The following is a 13,299-nucleotide window of genomic DNA, read 5'->3' as shown; positions in this document are numbered from 1 at the left end:
CGTCAGTCATGGGCCTGTGGGCATCGCTTTAATTTCGAATTGACCACCATGCTGCCTGGGGGCTCCGTGTTATGCCCGGCCCCTCGTGCCCCACTCTCTGCACGCTGCTCTTCCCGAGTGAAGACAACGAACTACGATCTCGCGTGTCTTACCGGGCCCACGGGGCCCATAAGAATACGGCGACGTTCTACCGCGTCGGGAACCGTCAAGGAAAACGGATACTGGAGCGATATTGGAACTCGAGAGTTTTGGCTCCGATCGGTTCGTTCGTTCGTTTATTCGTTCGCTGTCAGTCGAGTGCACTTTGCAGTAGCAGCACACGCAAACCGCGTTCATTCCGCTGAGTTGTACGGCCGACACCGATACAAAACTGCGCGTCCACCTTGAACTCAGTGTCGCTTGAGTGTCCTCCCTATTAAAGCAGCCGTTTACCGTTCGTCCGCCGCGCGTAACGTTATCGCGATTCTTGCGCTGCAACTTTTATATGCTCTTTAACCTATCGCCTCGTGATTCCTTTCGCAACAGTGACGATCTATCGATTCGATGTTATAAATTAAGGGCATAAGAACCAACTTTCGGATCAGCGAAATATAATGTATAAAAGTAGAGCACGTATGATAAAACGTGAGTAAGTATTATACAAGTATTCGTAGAAATTTACTGAAGATTCTGTATTGATTTGCAGATATCTAACGATTTGAAATTGAAATATAAATCGATCCCAGAAGGCTCGAGCGCTGTGGGTAAAATCGTAGCTAGTGGATAGACGGTACGCGGCAACGAGACAAGATGGCTGCCCAAGGTCGCCGATAAAGTAACCACCCACGCTATTTCGCTGGTTACTCCTATCACTGGCTTCGCGCGTAACAGTTGTCGCTAATATAGGAAACCGCGCGCGATTAGATACGATATAACAAACAAATGTTTCAAACTCCGAACTCGGTTATCGGCAACAATATCGCTCTAACGCAAGAGCATGGCGTTTAATAGTATTTCACGGAAACCAGCTCGGGAGATCGTACCAGGAAGTCCTCGAACAGTCCTAACTGCGGTACAGGTGGTATCGGTATGCGAATTATTTCCGGGAGACTTTAAGCTTAATGTAAATACTCGCCGGAGGGAGGGAACGATTCGGGGAACGGTGACCGGCGCTATTAACGTGTAGCCGTCGCCCGTGCGCGCATAGGCCCGTCGACAGCGTAAAATACGAAACCCGCTTGATTATCTACGGTCATAACTCTCGTCGCCTTCGTTTTTGTTAACGCATTAGTAGGCCCCGAGCACTTGGGGTACACGCGATGATCATAGGTATAATTTCACGTAATGAGAACTCCGGTAACCGATCGGCTAAGGGATACCACGCGGTACTATCTACACGGAATCTTATGCTATCGGCTTTCAATAAGGTTGATAAAGTCAACCGCGCGGGGGCACAGCGCTGCGAGACTATCCGACGCCTGTAAAGGAGATGCAACCCGCGAATAATTCACCCGTTATCTAAACCATCTACCGGCTGGTTAAGCAATTTCTCGAGAACGTCGATATAATGCGGCGTTCGCGCGCGTACACAAAGCACGCTAGAATATTCTTGCGAATCCACGCACGAAATTAGAATGTCTTCGCGCGGTTTGCGCGCTGCCAATGCCAATCAATTACAGTCTCGGGCAATTTAATCGGCGGCACAGGTAGATCCGAATCACTCCCGCCGAGCGCTAATTCGAGACAGCGATTCGTTCGGATTATGTAACAGAACGTTGGAAGACTTACCTGTTAGATGGCTGCCGGTGAACTCGAAGTCGTCGTCCTGATCCCAATGCTTCAGGCTCAAGTTGGACAAGGATGTCGCGTTGGCAAACTCGAGGTTCGCGAAATGCCAGTCGAGTATCTGACGATCCTTGGAGGATAAGTACACGTCGCTGTGAATCAGAAACGTGTTTCTGTTTATTAATGAGGAGCTTGAATAGGACAATTACGGGAGTCATAGGAGCGAACATGTATATCTTACCTAGGAGGTGAGGCTTCTAATTCCTGCAGCTTCGCCTCGATCTCCTTCTGTTGTTCAGCCAACTGATCCCACTCCTAAGACAAGCGAACGAACTCAATGCGATACCTGTAATATTCTAGTCGCGTAAATATTACCGCAGCTCGTACCTTGCACGCATTATGAAGATCTCGCAGTTTCGAACGTAACACAAACTCCTGCGTTATATCGCGTGTTTGTAATTTACTTTCGGTCATTTCTTTATACTGTTTGTTCAACTCGACTAAACGGTCCATGATTGCTGTCATCTGTAATGCAAACGTCACGACATGTATTATATACTAAAGTCACAAGGAATGTATTCGAAGTCGCTTACCCTATGTTGATTGGTGATGAGTCGTCCTTGAAGCGATAATACTGAACGCAAATGGGCTACTTGACGCTGTTTAACACCCTGTTCTTGTAAACGTATCACCCACTCTAGTGCCTGACCTAGTGACACTGGTCGCGTATTACCACCTTGTCCTGCTGAACCGGTACTGCCCACGTAATTAAAGTCTAATTGATGCGAAAGATACGACGTTGCTTCCAATAGTCTGTTAAATTCTCTCTCTACCATTTCGTCTTTGTCTTTCGGAACCTAACCAAAATAAATGCATAAAATTATTTTTCTTTTTTTTTTTTTAAACACTTTATCGTTGTTTTGCTTATGATAAAATTAATTTATTCACCGTTTGTCCATCGCTCTCGTATAAAGGACACTTTTGTCGAATTTTGTGAAGTTCCATATTAATTTGTTTACTGAGAGTTGTTACCGGATTCCCGCCTAAACCTGTCACAACCATAGCGCCTAAGTCAGCAATGTACGAAGATTTTCGGAACGTTGCGATACGACCTCCAACTCGGTCTCTTGCTTCAAGTACAATTACTTCTAAACCAAACTGTTGCATTTGCTGCGCTGCAGCTAAACCAGCAATACCTGCTCCTATTACTATTACTTTACCTAACTTCTTAGTAGGTAAGGGCTGAAAGACAAGGATACAAATGTATATAAATATATATATGTTTTGTAGTGATACAATACACCTACCTTTAACCGCTTAAATACACCAAAGTTTATGAAACCATGTCTTTCTAAAAAGGCATGAATTCTCCGTGCCAGTACTGTATCACTATTATAAGGCGGTTCAATAGCTGGCAAAGCATTTTCAACTATTAGTTGTTGCTTGGGATTTTCAAGCCACAACTGTAACTGTAATATCAAGGACAATTCATAAGTAAACTTAAAAACCCACAAGATAAAATATTTATTGTCGAATAACGTACAAGTCTATTTCTAATGTGAAGAAACACTTTTTGTGTTTGTGGTGGACCACCTGATACATCTGGAAAACAAGCTGCTTCTGTAGAAGTTAATTTATCAAAAGGAAGACGACTCTGAAATGCTGCTCCTTCTAATCCGTTAAGTAATTCTTTAACTGTAACCACAAATATGTGTTAAAATTACTTTCGGGCTAAGAAATATTTTGATATACAATATGTTCACCATGTGGATCTTCATGATCACTATCTTGATCATCCTCCTCTTTAACTTCCATTTTTGTTGCTGACGATGTGGGAGCAGACTGTGGTATGGTAGTTTCAGTTTCTTTTTTTACTTCAGGCACAACTTTTTTTTCTGGTGTTACAAGACCAGTTTTTGATTTTTCCGATGTATCTGAGGCATTCTCATCCTCTAATTGATTATATTTCTCCTCCATTTCCCTGTATTCCACCTACATATAAATAGGGAAGATAGATAACATGGCTTCATAAAACTCTGCTTTGACATATAGGTTAAACATTTTCAACTCTATTTATGACATAAAAGTTATATAAAATACTTACACTTTAACTTAAACGAATCATGTACAAATCAATTAAAAAAACTGAAACTTATGATTACTGTCAAGCAAATACAGATAGTAAATAATAGGTTTAATCAAAACATAACCTAGTCTACTTGTTTACAACACTGAAACGTGGGCTCTAACCACGTATAGTCTATAGATTAACATGTTTTCTGAATGACAACATGTCAAAGAGTATAGGAAAGCAGACATAGATTTAGTATTATAAGAAACCTTGAGAAACATAACATTCCAAGTATTCAACACCACAATAATTTTTATAAAAATAACCTTTCAAATCATGTAACATTTAAACTACTTGAAAAGCACAACAAAACAAACCTTCGCTCTTTTCCTTCGACTCATATTGCTGCTATATAGTAGGCTTTTCGCTTAATATGATCACTGCAATGTAAAGTCACACAGGTTTGTTTTGACTCTTCAAACCGGCGGCACATACAATTATGAAATCCAGAAACTATGGACAACATAGAAGACTACAGTTAGTAGCGTTATAGTTCATCGCCGACATCTGCAGGGAAACGAATAATAACTTTATCGGGGATTCCCTTAATCACTTTACCTAATATATTTGTTAATTCTTAATGTATATACGTCTTCATATGTTTCTTAGATACATATTCTTAAATAAATTATAATTACAATTACTTAAGAGTAATTCAAACAAAAACACAATTACGTTATTTGTAAATTCCTCATTATCAGTTGAGAAACTGCATTCGCCATCTACCGGAATATACAGCATTTCATCACATGAAATTTGTATTTATGTAATGTAAATATTAACCGCTATACATGCGGTTTTAACGTTGATAAACGTGCACTAACCAAATAACAAAAGCATAAATAAACCACGAAAAAAAATGGCAATTCACGTATGATTAAAATGAAATACATTCTTCTCAGGATTGTTAGAAATTTCTTACATATTGTTTCATTTCAGATTTTGAACAGATTATTAAGTTCCATTACATCCTATAGTACAAAAAGTCAAAGTAGATCTTTATTTTACTGGGTTCGTGATATGTTTAATAGGTACTACAAGTTGCTATTACTAAATGCTTAATGTAGAACAATTAATTTTACATACATGGCTATTTCTTAAAGAGTTGAAGAGGACCGTATATTGGTACTTGGTCCTGATGTCGCTTGTGCAATGTGGCTCCTAAGAAATGGAGCGTATGTCAGATGGAAAGGTTACTCTGAACACTTAATAGATTATAACAAAATACCAGAAGATGCTTCTTATTATATTGAAGCTGTTCATGCTGATAATGCTGGAATTAATCATGTTGGATTTCCATATTTTGGTAAATATTGTTTAAGTTTATGTTTACGGATGAAAATTGAATATACTTACGTAAGTTATCAATTTAGAAGGATGCAAACACATAAAGGAAATGAATCTGATAAGCTGTAAATATATTAATAATCAAGCTATGGCATTATTACCTCTGCTGAAAGATTCATTAACTGAAATAAACATCATAAAATGCAAAAGTGTTACCGATGAAGGATTATTATGTTTAAAAGATCTTAAGTATGTATAATATATAAACATTAAAAATGTTTATTTTCTAGTTAATTACTTATATGTTTTTCAGAAATTTAAAATTAATAAAAGTTGAAGGATTACGATACCTTGAAGATAAAGAATCTGTACGTAATGAACTTAAGAATGCCTTACCTGATTGTGAAATTTGTATTAAATAAATGTATCTAAAAATGTATATTTTACTCATTATGATTTAACCCCATTTATGTGGAGCTTACTGTAGAATGGAAAATAATAAATAAAAGGAAAATATAATCTATCAGGTTTTGGAATAGTTATATAAAGTAGTCATTAGGATTCATATGAATAAAATAGTTCAAAGATACTTACACGTTAATATTATCCTTAATAAATGCATTATATTTGAATAAAAAGTTGAAACAAAAACTCAGAACTCTATGTTTAATTCTTCGTTAAAACCGGAAGTGATTTATTTGAAATCTCTCGACGGAAGTTACGAAATGTTCGCTAAAATTTAGTTGCCTTATGTTGGTCAACCTGCTACGTTAGATGTCATACTATTCCAAGTTTGAAATTCTTTAAAAGTGCTGTGCTTTTAGATTCAAGTTTTGAGGTGTTTCTATTGATTAAACATCTCAAAAATATTCATTAACATGTCACAACAAATGAATATTCTATGTTGCTTTTCCTGCAATATCTATCAGGTGGGTTCTAATGCTTTAAATTCTAAAATCATGGTTTTAATATACAATTTTTCATCTCCTGCCAACTGTGTACTTTCCAGGTTCATATAGTCAAAACTTCAAAGAAATGGCAATGCAAAATATGTAATAAAAAACAGCCCTTCAGACAGGTAAGTTTGTTACTGTTTTATGAATTTAGTAATTCTTTGTTAAGTTGTTTTATAGTAAGAACTATAGTAATACATTTGTAATCTAAATCATACTTTTAGATATTTTTTCAAGGGTCAGGGAAAGATTGTCGTGTTCAGGTTCAAAAATTAAATGCGATGAAAGAATACGAAAGTCAAATGAATCCATCTTTCGAGATGGTCAGTAGTACACATCATAGTAATTACCAGAATAATTACACTGACCAACCTAAAGCAAAAATATCAGAAAACAAATGGGCAAAGTATTTAGACACATCTGATAAAGATCTGTTTAATGCTGTTGAAAATTCTAATCATGAATATGTTTTTGATAAAGCAATTGATGATTCTGTTTACTCAAATAATGATAATTCTTCACATGGATGTTCTCAAAGTAGCAACATATATAGTAATTTTGATCAGAATGATACTACACAAATTGTTAGTTCTGACGATGAAGCAGAATCTCCTAGTTTTGTAGAACAAGAAATTTCTCATACTATATTGACTACTAGGGATGATAACAAAAGTAATGATTCTTATAACTCGAATACCACAGAAACAAATAAGAAAAATATTTTTGATGATAATGAAGACTTTGATCTCGTCATTGATTTTTAACTTTCTTAATTTAAATAATTTGATAACTTTTAATTTAAATAATTATCCCCATATGTGTAACATATATTTATTCTCTATAGTATGTGTATAAGAAGTACATGTTAGTAATTCTTCAATTTCTTTTCTTCATAAAAATAAAATAGATAAATAAAACAAAAATGATCACTTGGACAGTATTTATTTATTTCACATGATTTAAATACATTGTTTTAGTTTCAAAATCTTGAAGATATCTTCAGAATACTAACTGAAAACCTAGTACGTAACACAGACATACACTTGTAAAAAAATAAAATGCTAATGGAGACAATTATGCAGCCATTTCATTTAAATAATATATAATTTGTATTAGGAAAGGTTCGAGTATTGTCTAAAACGTTTATTCATTAAGCGATTACGTCCAATTCAGTGCAGCGTATAGATCCATCAGCATTTCATTTTTTATCATAAAGACTGTTAGGTGTAGCAATCACAAGAGTTTTCATACTGCTTCTAATAAGAAAAGAGATTGCGCACAAAGTTTTATTGAAGTATAAACAGTCTTAGCGTTGCATACATTCAGACAGTGGCTGGAGTTACTTTCTGCTTTTTATTCTTATACTGTCTGTACAATGAAGGTCAAAGATGTCAGTAAAAGTGTGACAGTAATGATCGTAAGACAATTTTATGACGATGCGTCGCAAGAGCAACTCATCATTTATTCAATATTGCTTAAAGGCAATATTAAATTTAAATATATGGCAGCTGTAATGGAATAAACCGTTCACGATTGTACGAACGTTGTAAACAGTTGTTTGACGCGGGATTAGGCGAAAAACTTTTCGTTTTCATGGTAGGATAATTTTGTTATTGTGTTATTTATTTCGTTGTGCGTTTCAGTCCACAGTAAAAAAATCCAAATTCGAACTGCCCTAATTGCGGTACACGATTACTTGAATTCTTTCTCTTTTCCTCGGGCAATCTACTACCTAGACAGAAAGTAGTTCTGATCGTCTAGTTCCGGATAATCGGCACTCTCAAATTGCTCTAGATCTTATTCGGCAAGATTATCGACACAAATTATCCGCTTCGTTATACAAAGAGACCTAAAGAGACGAGGGTAAATAAATTATTATAAAAAATATTTCCTATTAAGTAAAAAAGAAAAAAAGGATCGTCATCGGGTCGTATTCTCATTTCCCTTTTTTTTTGTCGCGTGCGCCAACGAAACACCCCTTTGCACGATGCACGCGGTAATTAATTTCACGGTTGAAAAACGTTAATCGTTAAAAAGATCTGCACTGTGCTCGTCGAACCGTGAGCTTCGTCTAATGGAATCAAAACGTTTGTCAATTAAATACATATATAATATTTATATGTATATTATATATATATATATATATCACGTTTCCGTTTCCGTTCAATTAAATATCACTAAATAAATTACATTATTAAATGCATCGCGAAATTAATTAATATACATCTAAGGCAAAATGCATCGCGCACCCTCCGGCAATGCATCCTAAAAGAAAAACAAACGGACCGATCAGTACTGGTGTCTGTGCCGCCGGAAGTTCACTGAATCCTGATGATACCTCCAACTGCTCTGCCAGCTTCTGCTGCGTCTGTTCCAAACACTGTTCCAACAAGAAAATAAACTTTCAGTAAACACGCTCCGCGGTCGCGCAACATTATCTTCCGCCGTTACTCGTCTATTCTAATGGTTCGCATATTAAGTCTCAAGCACTTCAAACATGCTTTACTTACTTTTGCAACTTTTTTCGTCTCTTATTAGGTGGACTACCAAGTTCACTTTCACGAATAATTTGCAAAGCTGACGGTACAAACATATCGTCTAGGAAAACGAACAACATGTAATCAACGGTAATGAGAGACACGATTAAATGGGGTTGCAAACGGGCTTACCAAACGTGTTCGCGTATTTTCTCTTCGAGATCAATCTCTGGTGTTGCTGTGGCTGCGGAAGAGCCTCTTTCGCGTTTCCAACCGTGCAATCCCTCGTCCCCTTGCATCCCTTCAGGTGTTCCAATTGATCGTGAAGATACGATCGTTCGGTTGATGTTAGTGACGATATCCTGTTCCACTGCTCGAATGGATCTGTGTAGAAAAAACGAAAATGAACACAAGAGGATGAACAGTTAATATTACAGTCGCGAGATAAGCTTACCAATTCTCAAATTGTAAAACGTGACCAAGCCGGTGGTGAACTCGCAATAAAGGAAATTATGCGTCGCGTTGATGGTGCGAATGCACGAGTAGGTATTATTGTTGGCGTTCGTACAGAAACAGAACGGGCCGGCACTCCACAACGGAGCTGTCCGCCAGTGATCGTTATCGTGCTCGAAACAATTCATTTTCTCGGTTAGGCATTCCTTTTCCAGCTTGGCCTTCTTTCGTAGCTTCCTCTCCTTCTTCTTCAGGCGTTCTTTTTTCAGTCTTCTCCTCTCCTCGCGGGCGATTTCTTTCTCGTCCTTCTTCACGAATGAGTCGGGCTCGCAGTAACACTTGTGCCGAGCTTCCAGAGGATTGTTCAGCAGCGGCGGTAATCGTCGGTTACTCGGTAAATCTGTAATATCTATCATTTAAAAGGATTCTCGCGAAATGATCCGTAATAAGTGAAAGTACAAAAAGGTCTTCTTTATCCTGTTAGGAATACTTACACCCGGAAGACGATACAAATATTTCATACCGAATATCAGAAGTGAAAAATACTCTAAACACCTAGTAATCTTAGAACTCTCAAAATGATCACCAACCTTGCCTGTTCTTCCTGTCAGGTGATTCCAAAATAGTAACATCTATTCTAGATGGTCCAAGATTGGCAGTGGTTCTATTCTTGTGGATCTTCGGTGTCTTTCTCGCTGGAGCGACCGTGACGGGGTTCGTCATCGGTGTCGTAATCATAGTAGACGGCAACGACGCAGTTTTGGATCGATCATCTGTCGTAGATTTAGCGATTATAGTGCTCGTTCGTTGCGGCTCTATCGGCTCCGAGTGACTAGAAGGCTCCGAGCCAGTTAACCCAGTTTGCGAGTCCATTTCTATAGTGGTCTCTTTATTAAAATCATTGGTAGTGCCCAAGGTGTTCGTGGTCTCTCTTTGAAGAGTTGTTTCCTTCATCGTAGTAGTTGGCAGAGTGGTGTACTTGGCTTGATGCACCTGACTCCTTTGAGTCGTCGTTGTGCTTTGCGTGGGCACGGTCGTCTCCGTGGTTTCGCTAACATTGACCGTGGACACTTCATCGTGGACGCTGTTCGTGAACAGCGTGTTGTTCCTACGATGATGATGGACCTTTCTTCGTCTCAGCGGCTTGTCCTCCTCAACTTCCGTTCGATTTCCGAGCGTCTCTTTAATCTTCGGACGACGAGAAAATTTCTTAGATCTAACGGTCGTCGTCGACTGCGTCGTCGTAGTCGATTCTGTCGTGGTAATCGTCTCACTGTCCGTCCTCTCCGTCAGTGTAACGCTGACTCTAGGTTTCTCTGTAATTTCCGTAGTAGTGGTCTTGTCCTCGGTGACTTGACTCGGCTTCAAAGTGGTCCGGGCAGTCGTAGTCACAGGTTGAACAGCATGATCGTGTTTCTTGTGATGACGATTCGAATGAGGCTTCGATACGTTGTGATGCGATCTCCCGTCCTTGGCGTCCTCCATCGCTTCCTCCGGATCCGGGATGAAATGAGGACGCTTGATCATCAAATGACGGCGTATCTCCTGAAAAAGGAAGATACGATGCTTATCGAGCGAGATTGAATGGTTGTCGCCGGCACTCACTCTCAGTGTCTCCAGCTGCATCCTCATTTCTCTTATCTGTTGCTCGATTTCTCGCCTGGAGATACGCCATTCGTTCGGGTCTTGGTAAACTGTTTCTGAACAGTTCACTCCGCCCTGGGGGAGAACCGAGCACTTCGGCGGAAGTGTTTTCCGCGTTTGCGAATGGCGAGCTTGGGTGGCCTGATAGAACAAATAGAACCTCAGTCCACATTTAGAGGATCGAATATTCACGATCAATATACGATAATTACCTTCAAGTCGTCCAGTTCTTCCTCGATGCTTTCCATGATCTTGGTCACGTGTTCAACGGTATCCTTCTTCGTCACGCTCCTCCGTATCCTCCTGTGCCTCCTGACAACGTCCTCGACGTTCAATCGACCCTTCACCACCTTGTCCAAGCTCGGATCGAAGTCGTCCATCGAGTACTCTAACAGGTTATCGAATTCAAGCCGGTCCTTACCAAACGTGCGATTATCATGCCAGTCCCTGAACACGCGTACATTCGTTAAACACCACCGGTTAATTTATCGGCCAAGATATATATGCTTGCTAGAGTCTACCTGGAGAGAAAGCTGGCGTATTCACTTCTCACGTCTCTGGCCAGTTGATTTAACTCCTCCATGAACTCTTCGTCGTCTTCCTCGTCTATCGCGCGTCGGTCCCGTTCATCGTCATTATAGTCGTCCTCATACGCGTTCGTATCTCGTCCGTCATCTTTGCCGTCCTCGTCCGACACGTCTCGCTTGCCTGAGAAAAATCGACGACTCCGTTCTTAGACTATACGGTTCTTGACGCGTTTCCTGTGTCCCGGGCTAATTTGTAGGAGATAAAACTGAGCACGATTTTATTTCTTGTATCAGGGATTTTATTTCATATATATATATATATATATATAGGTATCTGTATATTCAATCGCGGAGCGAAGTATTTGAACTATGGAGACAGTTAAAAACCAGTAAATGAATACCTTCGTCGTCGTGAATTTTATACGACGTTCGAGCTGATATCGGGCATAAACTCTATTTCTTTATATTTGATCGCGTCCCGTAATTCACTAACTAGTTCGAATGTAAATTCGTAATAGTATAGTTTCACGAATGACTGGTTTTATTTCCTTGCGAATTAGCGACTGGTATAAAGAACTTGCATAAAGATCTATTGATTGCCCACCTCGTCTAGCGAAGTATCTAGCCACGTCTGCATAGATGTCTGGCCTCCTGTCCCTGGCCACGCCATATCGATGCCCCTCAAAGTCGTTCGATTCTAATCTGGTGTAGACCACACCGTTCGGCGTGAAGCAGGCGCATTTCTTTGACACTCTGGGCGGCGGTGCAGCGTATTTGCACTTGTGTCTGCGCCAACGGTGGCCATCCCTCTCGCAACGCCATTTTTGGCCCAGCACGCAGTTCGCCTGGGCTTCCGGTCGCGAACACTCGATCGCGAGACGCTCGTGCTTCGTGGAATAGCTCGGGTGCACCGGATGCACTCTATTGTCCAGATGAGGATCGACATCTAAAAGAATTTATCTTGAGAGAAAATCCCGCGACTGACCAGAGATCTCAATGAAACTCGCGTGAAACGTAGAAATCAAAGAAATATACGACGCGTGTTTTATTGGTCATTTGTCATCTTTTCATATTTAGGGGTTGGAAATAGCCCTTAAAGTCGGAGTTATAACTAGTAGACTCGAGATGTCTACTTCTCAAAGCCTCTCACTCCTCTCTGAGTGTCTAAGATTATTTCTCGCGGTTCTTGACCCAGAATGCGACTCGTCCCTACTAAAAGTCGAGATGAGGATCCATATCCGGAAGGATTCACGATTGTCCGCGGGCGTATTTCAATCGGGGATGTTCGGTATCGATCCTCGGAACGGTCTCGTTTATAGCAGTAGTTCGAAGCCGGTCTACGAGGACGAAAGTGACGGCATGGTTTTATGAAGGGAACGCGGGCCAATAAAACGGGATTAGAGCTGATCGTTGCGTAAATCCTGGCCAAGAGCCTAGCCGTGATTTATGTCCAAACCCGGACCCTTTCCATCGCGGTAATCCCGTTGGGTTGAATAAGATTTCATTTGAGCTAACCGCGACCATTACTTCGACCGCGGCCCGTTTCTTCAAGCCCGCGAGATTTATCGAAGTTGAGCTTCGCCCTCGCGAAAGTTACGCGAGCGTAAACCGATCAAAATTACAATTAAACTTTTCCGCCGGCGAACGATCGATTTCCCGTGCGAAACACGGGATAAACAACTTCCGATCAAAACTCGGAACTTCTCCGTCCGATCGCCTCTACGGTCTTCAACTAGCCAGAAGCGACCGAACGCTGTTAAACCAGTTAAAACCCGTTTAATGCCACCGACAGCTTCGCGAATCCGTACTTAACGTAATTTATTCATTGAGCCATCGGATCATAGGCGTGAGATCGCAGAGGAGGGACGGGTTTATTACACCGGAAAGGTTAACGCGACGTTGTCGCGAAGTGTTAAGGCTCCGGCGTAATAGAAACCTCGTATCCGTTAACACTTCGACCGTCTCATTAGTCATGCATAAGTGACACTATCCCACGGATAACGAAATTCGTTGCAACATTGATCTCCGTAATAAATCTCCGCTTCTCAATTTCCGTTCCACTG

The 13,299-nt window shown here is 40.1% G+C and overlaps 4 protein-coding genes across 9 annotated transcripts in view; 2 read left to right on the top strand and 2 right to left on the bottom strand.

Moving 5' to 3' along the window:
- The window catches only part of Su(var)3-3 (lysine-specific histone demethylase Su(var)3-3), a 134,556-nt gene extending 129,436 nt beyond the window's left edge, over positions 1 to 5,120 (bottom strand). Inside the window, exons 1-10 of one of the 3 annotated variants that reach the window (XM_076372577.1) lie at positions 4,982 to 5,120; positions 4,213 to 4,348; positions 3,528 to 3,756; positions 3,308 to 3,459; positions 3,072 to 3,233; positions 2,713 to 3,006; positions 2,358 to 2,621; positions 2,152 to 2,289; positions 2,006 to 2,079; positions 1,768 to 1,916 (exon numbers count right to left, since the gene is read on the bottom strand). In XM_076372577.1, the coding sequence (XP_076228692.1) occupies positions 1,768 to 1,916; positions 2,006 to 2,079; positions 2,152 to 2,289; positions 2,358 to 2,621; positions 2,713 to 3,006; positions 3,072 to 3,233; positions 3,308 to 3,459; positions 3,528 to 3,756; positions 4,213 to 4,236 (1,486 nt within the window). In that variant the 5' untranslated portion in view covers positions 4,237 to 4,348; positions 4,982 to 5,120. The other 2 variants (XM_076372576.1, XM_076372579.1) reach the window with 2 other exon arrangements.
- On the top strand, positions 4,557 to 5,621 carry LOC116426075 (ATP synthase subunit s, mitochondrial). Of its 2 annotated transcripts, none has more exons than XM_076372580.1 (5): positions 4,557 to 4,766; positions 4,835 to 4,926; positions 4,999 to 5,201; positions 5,272 to 5,431; positions 5,496 to 5,621. In XM_076372580.1, the coding sequence occupies exons 1-5, from the start codon at positions 4,755 to 4,757 to the stop codon at positions 5,602 to 5,604; spliced, it is 576 nt and encodes a 191-aa protein (XP_076228695.1). In that variant the 5' UTR covers positions 4,557 to 4,754; the 3' UTR covers positions 5,605 to 5,621. The 2 variants fall into 2 exon arrangements, with proteins under 2 accessions (XP_076228695.1, XP_031830398.1); XM_031974538.2 differs by having other exon boundaries at positions 4,584 to 4,766; positions 5,269 to 5,431.
- Positions 5,622 to 5,942: 321 nt separating this feature from the next.
- LOC116426210 (uncharacterized) lies at positions 5,943 to 7,045 on the top strand. The gene is made up of 3 exons (XM_031974854.2): positions 5,943 to 6,111; positions 6,192 to 6,260; positions 6,360 to 7,045. Exons 1-3 carry the CDS (start codon positions 6,061 to 6,063, stop codon positions 6,897 to 6,899), a joined length of 660 nt encoding a protein of 219 aa, XP_031830714.1. The 5' UTR covers positions 5,943 to 6,060; the 3' UTR covers positions 6,900 to 7,045.
- A 16-nt stretch (positions 7,046 to 7,061) lies between these two features.
- Sulf1 (Extracellular sulfatase Sulf1) overlaps positions 7,062 to 13,299 on the bottom strand; it is a 92,234-nt gene continuing 85,996 nt past the window's right edge. For 2 of the 3 annotated variants that reach the window (XM_031974851.2, XM_031974852.2), the window contains exons 9-17: positions 11,841 to 12,182; positions 11,231 to 11,417; positions 10,922 to 11,156; positions 10,671 to 10,850; positions 9,656 to 10,610; positions 9,067 to 9,465; positions 8,805 to 8,996; positions 8,646 to 8,733; positions 7,062 to 8,515 (exon numbers count right to left, since the gene is read on the bottom strand). In XM_031974851.2, the coding sequence (XP_031830711.2) occupies positions 8,425 to 8,515; positions 8,646 to 8,733; positions 8,805 to 8,996; positions 9,067 to 9,465; positions 9,656 to 10,610; positions 10,671 to 10,850; positions 10,922 to 11,156; positions 11,231 to 11,417; positions 11,841 to 12,182 (2,669 nt within the window). In that variant the 3' untranslated portion in view covers positions 7,062 to 8,424. The remainder of the gene's footprint in view (positions 8,516 to 8,645; positions 8,734 to 8,804; positions 8,997 to 9,066; positions 9,466 to 9,655; positions 10,611 to 10,670; positions 10,851 to 10,921; positions 11,157 to 11,230; positions 11,418 to 11,840; positions 12,183 to 13,299) is intronic. The other variant, XM_031974853.2, reaches the window with a different exon arrangement.

Source organism: Nomia melanderi, chromosome 12 (genome assembly GCF_051020985.1).
Source record: "Nomia melanderi isolate GNS246 chromosome 12, iyNomMela1, whole genome shotgun sequence".
Lineage (NCBI taxonomy): Eukaryota > Metazoa > Arthropoda > Insecta > Hymenoptera > Halictidae > Nomia > Nomia melanderi.
Note: the sequence above shows the minus strand (reverse complement) of the source record. Positions and strands in the feature narration are given on the sequence as shown.

Coding starts and splice junctions, on each gene's coding strand:
- LOC116426075 (XM_031974538.2), top strand. Junction 4,927..4,998: donor GTTCGTGATATGTTTAATAG/GTACTACAAGTT, acceptor TATTTCTTAAAG/AGTTGAAGAGGACCGTATAT. Junction 5,432..5,495: donor TTATGTTTAAAAGATCTTAA/GTATGTATAATA, acceptor TATGTTTTTCAG/AAATTTAAAATTAATAAAAG.
- LOC116426210 (XM_031974854.2), top strand. CDS start 6,061: ATGTCACAACAAATGAATATTCTATGTTGCTTTTCCTGCAATATCTAT. Junction 6,112..6,191: donor TTTCCTGCAATATCTATCAG/GTGGGTTCTAAT, acceptor TGTACTTTCCAG/GTTCATATAGTCAAAACTTC. Junction 6,261..6,359: donor AAAAACAGCCCTTCAGACAG/GTAAGTTTGTTA, acceptor TCATACTTTTAG/ATATTTTTTCAAGGGTCAGG.